The following is a 9011-nucleotide window of genomic DNA, read 5'->3' as shown; positions in this document are numbered from 1 at the left end:
TTCCACGAATCTTCAAACAACTTGGCCAGTGGTGCTGCTATTACCTCAGCCAGTTCTTTCAGGACTCTTGGGTGCTTCACCTGTTCAAGACTCATTTTGTGTAATTTGTTGTCTTTCTGATGTTCCCCAGACCTCTGGTCAGGTAAACAGCCCCTCTTTGATTTCAGGAATACCAACACAAAGTAAACATTTTAGGAGCTCAGCTTTTTCATGGGCATTGACTGTGGGCTACCCCTCAGCATTCAGTAGGGGTCCCACAGTACAGCCTGACCTTTTCTTGTTTGCGTGCTTGCATCTCAAATAGAAGCTGTGCAGACTTGAGCCGGGGCCTTTTGCCACAGTGCATGTGCTCAGACATGCACTTTGTTGTGGAGCAAATTGTGCCACTTGGGGCAAAATAACCCTACCTAGCTCCTCCCGGATCTGCAACCAGGGGGAGCTAGAGCCCAGGGCCAGCACCTGTGCTGTCCCCAGCCATATAAAAAGCTGCCCTGGCAAATAGCTTAGGGCTACTCACTCTCAGGAGCTTCTGGGGCCCATCCAATTGGTACCTGGTGACAATACCCCTTGTGCCAGCTGGACTGCTAAAGCATCCCTGAGAGTTCCCTGCACCCTTTACTCATTGCAGCAGTCTGGCAGTGGGGGCTGCTGCCTGGCTTTGACCTGCTATGCATCTGCCAGACTCAGATGAAACATATGCACCTCTGGGCCAGCTGCCAATGGGCTGTGTCTGCAGAGTTGGCCTTTGTGTGACACTACTACCATGTGTGCCCCCTGCCCAGCCATCTAGGCAGCTATCGCCCGGAATATGTTCCAGGTATGGTGGCCTGCTTTGAACTGTCAAAGTATATCCTCCTGGCCCCAGTTGGCCGGGAGGTCAGCCACATCCAGCTGGGTCCAAGGTGCCATCTCTGAGCAGACAGGGACCTGGCACTGGCCTCCCTAGAAGGAACTCTGATGTTCCCTATTTGAAAACTGATAAATCCCTGACAAAAAAATCCCAAATTCACTCTGTAAAATACCCCCAAATCCATGTTCCTCCACAATTAAAACAAAAGCCCACTATAAAGAGAGGCTGAGAGAGTGAGACAGAGAGACAGCGATCAGTTGGGCAAGGTTTTCTTGGAAAACTACCAGTGTTGCTATCATAATACTAAAGTGAACTCTAAATACATGTTTCATGAATTCATGAATATATGAATATATATTTTGCTGCCCCCCACAGGGACCACCCCCCTGGGACCTTACTTACCTGCTGCCCCCCCACAGGGGCTATGGCCCCCCACAGTACTTACAGCCCCCTGCAACAGGGGTTACAGCCCCCAACAGGGTCCAAGCCCCCCCACAGGGGCTATGGCCCCCCAATAGCAGCTTTGGCGCCCCCCCCACAGAGGGGCCACAGAGCCCTGCAGGGCCCACATGCCCTGTCCCACCCCCGCTTGGTCCCCCAGCCCCCTCGATTGCTGCCTCACCTGGCCTCATCCCCCGCTGAGTCCTGAGCCCCCCCCCCCGATGGCTGTCCCCCCAACCCCCCCACTCCTCCAGACCCCCCCAATGGCTGCCCCTCCTGGCCCCACCCACCACTTGCACCCCTGTCTCCCCATAGCTGCCCCTCCCACCCCAGCCTCTAGCACTTTGAAAAAAAAAGCCTCTACTGACCGAGCAGGGGGGCTCTGGGGCCTCCTGGCAGAGCCCCACTGAGCAGCACAGGTTAGCAGGGGGCAGTAGGGCCTGGGCTGGAGTCACTGGGGCTGTCACCCTCCCCTGCACTGTGCGGGCAAAGCTCCAGTGAACCAGATGGCAGCTCAAATGCTGGGGTGGTGGAGGCAGGAATTGCGGGGCTCAGGGGGCAGGCGGGGGGTGCCAGGTGGGGCAGGGATTGGGGGAGCTGGGTGAGCAGGTGGGGCTGGCAGGGGTCCCTCCCACCATGGTCTCCTCCCCCCTCCCAACCTCTTACTTACCTGCAGTGGAGCCTGGATCCAGCTCCCTGGTGCTGAAGCATGCTGCCTGCCCATGAGGGCAGGCAGCATGCCAGCATCAGGGCAAAGGCTAACCAGAGAGACGCTCTGGCAGCCAGAGGGTCTCTATGGAGGACCCAGCCTCTGGTTGCCTCAGGACAGTCTGGGACCATGCCCTGCCCTTTTTTTTCTGCAGGGTTTTTTTACCCCTGGATATCCAGGGGTCTAATTTTGCCCTGCACTACAAACCTGCAGCATGGGGAACATTTTCTCATTCCTGCACGTGCCATTTGCAGCGTCACAAGGGGGTTTGAGATGCTGCAAGAAGCACATGTGGGCTCATCTGAACGTGCCCTATGTATCGGTAGAAGGACTTTTTGTTGTTTTTTATTCCAGTTGCCAGCTTGATCTTCATGCCTGCCTTGGCTTTCCTTGTCTCGTATCTGCAGGCCCTGGCAATACAGGTGTATTGCTCTCTGGTTGCCAAGTCATTCTTCCATTGTTTATATGCTTCTTTTTTCTTTTTCAAAAGCTCTCCAATATTCCTGTTGAGCCAAGTGAGTCTATTGGCTCCTTTCCTGTTTTATGCCCACTTGGGGATGGCCTGTGTTTGGGCTGTGAAAAATACCTCCTTAAGGAAGTCCCACCATTCCTGAACTCCCAAGTCACCCAGTTGCTGTTTGCAGAGGGCCTATCCAGCTAGCCTGTTGAGTTTGCCAAAATCTGCCTTCTTGAAGTCCAGGACTTGTTCTGCTGTGATTTCCCAGTCTTATGGTGGATGGTGAACCTGTCTTCATTTCCCAGTGGATTATCCTGGGCCTGTAGTGCTGAAAGAACTTGCAGTTATTATTTAGATTATGACAACACTCAGAGGCCCCACCCAAGGCAGGGACCATACCTTTGCATAACGAAGGAACAGTTCATGGCCCCAGGAAAGGACAATCTAAACAGGCAAAGGATGGAAGAAGAGTGGGATTTCCTGCTTTGAAGATGGGCCGGCTCAGCGTCGCACAAGTTTGTGGCCCAGCTTGGAATCTGACCCAGGCCTCCCGAGTCCCTGAGCCTTGGCTGCAAACCCTGCTTCTTCACAGCAAGGTGGAAGTTAGCAATGGATCCCATCCCCCAGCAACAGAAGAGGCCTGTTAGGGACAAAGACATGGTTAGGTGACCACAACCGGAGAAGAGGCAAGGATTTATTGGGGTGGCAGCTGCAGTTGAACCAACTGCCAACCGCCTAGCTGGGGTAGTGTTCGAGGAGTTAGAGGCTCCCTGCAACTTGCTGTCCCAAATCCCCTTGCCCTGTAGGACCCTTCCTCAGCGCCCCCACCTTCCACTGCCTGCAGCTGGGCATAGGGGGCACAGGGAGACCCGTCTACCCTGGGACTGGACAGGAGGGGCGCAGGGCAGGGCTGGGTTCTCACTGCACCTCGCCTGCAGCAGCGGGATCCACAGATGCTAGGGGCTGAAAGGGACCTCACAAGTTCATCGGGTGCAGCCCCCTCCACTTGGGCAGGAAAGACTGCTGTTGGGAGCTGCAAAAAGGAGCGGGCTGCAGTCCCGGGATCCTGGGCATGAGGGAGACCCCCAGAATCTGCCCCAGCCCGTCCGCGGGGCACGGCCCCCTGCCCCCGCAACCTCGCCCCGCCCCGCCCCGCCCCGCCTGCTCCACCAAGGCGGTGCCGCTGAGGACTGGGCCGGGCGCATGCGCGACAGACGTCAGCGAGGCAGGCGAGCCTGTGCGCGCTGGGGAGCCGTGGCGCACTCCCGCCTCCGCCCCCCGCGCTCTCTCCATTAGGAGCCGCCGGACTATGCGATCGCTCGCAGCCATTGCCGCCGCCGCCGCCGCCCATTAGAGACTCCCAGCCGGCAGCAGCAACAGCAGGACAAGGACCCACCCTCCCCCCACCCGCCTCCTCCTCCTCCCCGGCTCAGCTCCCGCGCAGCCCCCGGTGCCTGCAGCCCCGCACCCGCCCGGCTTCGACTCGGATGCGTTGATCCTGCGGCTAGCCCGGGGAAGGCCGGCGCGGGGGGCTGTGGTCCCGCCGGGGGTCCTCTCCGCGCCTGCGGCTGCACGTTTGCTTATCTCGGGGGGGCGGCCGGCGGTTCCCGATCTCGTGGGGGTGGGTCGTGTCCGCCTCTTTGCCTTCCCCGCCCGCGGAGCGTCTGAGAGGGGAGCAGAGCCCGCCGAGGTTGCTTGGCCACCATGGGATGTACCTTGAGCGCGGAGGAAAGAGCAGCCTTGGAGAGGAGCAAAGCGATCGAGAAGAACCTCAAGGAGGACGGGATCAGCGCTGCCAAGGATGTCAAGCTGCTGCTGCTGGGTAAGCCGGGCCCCCGCCCCGCACCGCGGCCCCGGGCGCCTGCCGGGGAGCGACCCCTCCTCCCTCCCTGCCTCCTCCGGCCTCCCCCCACCTCCACCCCGCATCCATTAGCCCAGCTGCTCCCTTCTTGGTAATCTCCTTGATCTTATTTTCTCCCACTCACCAGCTCTTTTCCTTTCTGTGTCTGTCCCAACAGGGGCTGGAGAATCTGGGAAAAGCACCATTGTGAAGCAGATGAAGTAAGTCCCCCCCCCCACCTCGCCTCTTCGGGGTGGGGGCTTGTTTGACTGATGTAAAGCCTGGATCTGACCCCAGGGGCAAGGAGGGGGTCCGTGTCCCGTCGTCCCCCTCACCCCCCCCCCCCGCCTTTTTTTTTTTTTTTTTTTTTTTGCGGGCGCCAGGCGCGGGCGGGGAGGGATGCTCGGCGGTATGAATGGCTGTGGCCGCCATGTTTCTCGGGGAAGTGTGAGGGCTGCTTCGGGGCGGCGGATGCCCCGGGCCTGGCACGGCTGGAGCGTGGCTTTCCGGCTGTGCAGGGAAGGCTTCGGGCCGAGCCGGCCGGCGGGCGTCCGCTGTTCACGGCTTTGGTGCTGAACTGGAGCTCGTGCGGTTTCTTTGCCTCACCGGGAGGGCAAAGGGGGGAGGTGGGTTTCCAAGATGATGTAAATGGCACAGATGTAACCAGGGCAGTGCCATTAAACGTACCGCTGTCAATTAAACTTAATGTCAGGTTTTTATCTTCCGGCACTCCTCCCCCACGCCCCCAACACACACACACACACACACACACACACACACACACACGTGTTTGATCTCCTGACATGGGCTCCGGGGTTGGCTCTCTAGCAATTTTTTTTTTTTAAATCTGTCTGTAATGCGGATTTAAAGCGCAGCTCGCTGCCACTCAAAGCCCCTTTTACCCAAGATTTGAGCCTTTCTTCTTAATTAATTCGAGATGAATTTGGCCGTGGGTCACCAATTAAAATTAAACCGGGATATTAAAACAAAAACAAACAAAAACCCACCGAGGAAACCAGCTCCTTCCTAGGCCACCTCGGGAGCCTGCTCTTGCTTCCCCTTCCTCCCATCCACCATTTCTGGTGTGATGCGAGCTATGTGTTTGAAATCTCCAGGCTGCAACGGTGCAAGTGAGGAGCGATGGAGCCGGCTGGTGTGGGACTGCACAGGGGTTGTGCCGTGCCCCTTTGCACACGCACACCCACACTCACGCTTGCTAATTAGGCGCTGCTGTACAATAAACAACAAATATATATTCCTGCTCAGCTCCAGCCTGGCTGGCTGCACTCATTGCATCCCCTAGGAAAGCAGATGGGGGGAGGGCAGGGGCTAGGGAAGTGGGCGGCTCTGGGGGGTGTCATTTCACCAAACCTTGTGTGTGCCCGGGGGGGGGGGGGTGGATCCCAGCCTTGCACTGGAGCAGACACGACCAGCCTCTTCCTGGCGGCGCCATGGCGGAGCGGTCCCCAGGGTGGCAGGGCGATGGCCTCCCCGTGCCTTTATTTTTCTCCGGGAAAGAAGAGAGAGAGAGAGAGTGTGTTTTCCAGGGGTGATGTTGAAAAGAGATCCCGGCCCGGAACTGGGTGTGGAGGGCGGGGAGCTGCAGCACTGCCCTCGCAGGGCCCTCGGGAGCAGATCCCCTCTGCAGAGAGGAAGGGCTGTGAGCATCCATCCCCGGAGCGGGGATTGAGATGCTGGCCGGGCTGGGGAGGCGGCTGCCGGGCCCTGTGCCGCGGAAGGGAGGAGATTTCAGGAGGTTCAGGTGGTGGACAGCGCCCAGCCCAGCCTGGGGCTGCGATCGGGGCTGGGAGATCAGGAGCGCTCGGCTGCGCTCGGGGGCTGCCGGCTGCCCGCTCGGCTACGTTCGGAGACGCTTCGGGAGCTGTCGGTAAAGACCGAGCAGCCTCGGAAATAGCCGAATGAGCTCGGAAGCGCTCGGCAATCTGGGGCTCTCCACTAGCATCAGTCAATGGAGCTGTTTAGGGAGGGCTTGATCCCCCTGCCCCTGCTGAAGGGAGGGGAAATTCCCCATTAATTTCCTCTAGGAACAGGCCGTGACCCTTCACTTCATCTCTTCCCCTCCAGCCCCAGTGTCTGTTAAAAAAAGGTGTCACGTCAAGTGAGTGAGTGGAATATATATATATATTTTAACAGAGGAAAAAAAAAAGTCCCAAAGGGCTGTGCCAAATCTCAGCAATTCATAGAGAAATCAGGTTTCTTCCAGAGCTGAAGTGACATTTTTCAAGATGAGTTCCCAACCATTGCAGGTGGATAGGAGACTTCTGCATGAGCTCTCCAAAAGGCTTGGAAAGTGGCTTTTTATATTGATATATTTGTGTTTCCATAAAGATACAAGCTAATCTTTTTCTGTCTCGGTTAGATGCAGTCAATATGGCTTTAATACTTTGTTTAGTCGATGGCTTTTACTGTTGTTAGTTTGGGATTTTTTGGCAAATTTGAATTGGAAAAGGGATTTTTGTGGATAAATGCCCATGAATGTATTATTAGTGATCAATTTGATTTTTTTCAGTAGAAAAAGCCAGCAGTGACCTGGAGGTGCTTTAGTTGAATAGCAGCTGTAGCTATTTGGATATCAGCACAAAATATCCCTAGGAGATTAATAGGAGGACATGTTTCTGGGAATGAACATTATGTGACCATGCAGGCATATAGCTACTTTACAGTATCTCTGTGAAGTAGGGCTTGTACTTTTAGAACAAGATAGACCAAAATAATTTACTGATTCAATTCTGCTCTAAATGTATTAAGGAATCAGACTATCTAGCTATTATACAGTATTTTCTGACCATCAATCTCAATGCTGAGTAAATCTCAAAGCTTTATGTTATGCTCATCCCCTGGTTAAAAATTCACTGAAACCTGCCCTTATGAAACTACTTGCATCGTCGTCAGTTGGAACTGGGAGGTGTCTTTCAGGAAACTCAAGGGAACTATACAGTGGGAGATAACAGTGTTGCTATGAATACAGTAGGAGGCATATTTAGAGAGCTGTTCAAAGTCTCTAGCATTGGGAGATTATGACTGTAAAATGAACACCTTGCTGAAATTTACATTTTGGAAATTAATTAAACAATGATTTACACATTAATATATCACCTGGTCAAGCAGTGCTAGACAAGCCTGCCAAGATCCTAATGAATTCTTAATAAAGATTAAATAGCATGTCTGTTAGCTTGTGCTGTAAGAGAGTAATGTTACTTCTATACCTCATTATTGGTGTACTTTCAGTTAATGAATCACACAAGAGTATAATGCCCATGGTTAGTTTTCACACTGGGACATGTGCGTACTGTTTTGTAAACTGACAATAAATGCTAAGAGAAAAGAATAGATAGCAAAGACTGTTAACAAAGGACCAAGAGCATTACACAGAGTCTAGGTAATCCCTGAAATACAACATAGTAGTAGTATAAGATGCGTCATATAGAAATTATAGAAATTTAAGGACACATCTGGATTAGAAATAGAAAAATAATTGTAAATACTTTACAGAAATAGAAATATAATTTGCTGATTTTTGTTATGGTAAATAAAAATATTCTAGCAATAGGTAGATTTATAGCGTAGCTTTTGGAGGGATTAAGTCTCAAATCTTCCCAATGGTGTGGCAGTAATTTTACTGCACTATACCTTTGACTTTTTCTATGTTCATGCCTTGTTTTGCTTTGGGTGTTAGAGTAGCAAGACTTGTTACCATTTCCATTTGTTATTCTTTCTGGGTTTAAGCCTACAAATTATCATGTCCACATGGGATTCCATTGGCTGTGCAGCAAATTGCAGAATCAGTGTGGATTTAGGCCACACTAATTAAGGGCATGGCCATAGGCAACTGGTAGGGAGTGCACAGGGGTACACATGCCCCCCTGACAGGGCCGGTGCCCCCCCCAACGGCAGACACCAACACTGTCAGCAGGGCTGGTCCCCACCCCAACAGGCTGCCACTGTCGACGGCTTCTGTGGGTGCCCCCCACAGATTTAGGAGGCACCAGGCACTCATGGGCATGGCCCTGTAAGGTGCTACCCCACAAGTCAGTGTGGGTGTGGGGCACTTCATGTTTTTCAGAATCATGTTCAGCTTCATTGTGATACAACATAAATCTCTGAGTGTTTTGAATGGATACACCAGATTTAGATAGTTATGACATTATGGTATTTTGTAAAGAAATATTTTTACAAGAGAAGGAATCACCCAAATCATAATTTCATTTATATTTAGGTTTCAAATAAACATAAGAATTTATTCTGTCTTAAACCAAATAAGAGGATAGTAATTAGTGCACTACGGTCTTTTTGTACTATGTGTAATGCAGTGTGAAATCTAGACAATTTTTCTTTCAGTGTAATAGGATTTTGAGCATCTCTAAACAAGAGTGAAAGGGTGTGAAAAGTTAAACTTACTGGTGAATGTACAGAGCCCAAGTTGGAAAGTACGGGTTCAGCTTTGCACTGTCATGAATTTATTATGTTACCCTTTGAAAATCACCTAATTGTACCTGTTTCCCTGTCTGTTCATTACTAATAAAATATCAACTTGACAGACATTTTTAGATCTTTTTAAATGTATGCTAAACCCCTCAGGTACAGAATACGGTGTTGATAGGAGATAAACAAATATTGTATTGTTATAATTTATTATTCATTATATGTTTCCCTATACCACCATCAGAACTTGGTAGATTTTTTGAAGCTTTTT

General features: G+C 52.3%; 1 protein-coding gene and 1 long non-coding RNA gene across 4 annotated transcripts in view; one reads left to right on the top strand and one right to left on the bottom strand.

The window, feature by feature from the left end:
* Window positions 1-1612: 1612 nt before the first annotated feature.
* Window positions 1613-3566, bottom strand: LOC109285634 (uncharacterized). Its single transcript, XR_009455030.1, has 3 exons — window positions 3385-3566; window positions 2857-3097; window positions 1613-2777 (listed from the first exon to the last, which is right to left on the bottom strand). It is a non-coding gene; the product is annotated as an uncharacterized LOC109285634 (long non-coding RNA).
* A 134-nt stretch (window positions 3567-3700) lies between these two features.
* Window positions 3701-9011, top strand: part of GNAO1 (G protein subunit alpha o1) — a 383823-nt gene continuing 378512 nt past the window's right edge. For 2 of the 3 annotated variants that reach the window (XM_019497281.2, XM_019497280.2), the window contains exons 1-2: window positions 3703-4279; window positions 4476-4518. In XM_019497281.2, the coding sequence (XP_019352826.1) occupies window positions 4162-4279; window positions 4476-4518 (161 nt within the window). In that variant the 5' untranslated portion in view covers window positions 3703-4161. Of the gene's footprint in view, window positions 4280-4475; window positions 4519-9011 lie in introns of all 3 variants that reach the window. The other variant, XM_019497282.2, reaches the window with a different exon arrangement.

The sequence above is a fragment of the Alligator mississippiensis genome, chromosome 10, assembly GCF_030867095.1.
Source record: "Alligator mississippiensis isolate rAllMis1 chromosome 10, rAllMis1, whole genome shotgun sequence".
NCBI classification, from domain to species: domain Eukaryota; kingdom Metazoa; phylum Chordata; order Crocodylia; family Alligatoridae; genus Alligator; species Alligator mississippiensis.
This window is presented reverse-complemented; position numbering and strand designations above follow the sequence as displayed.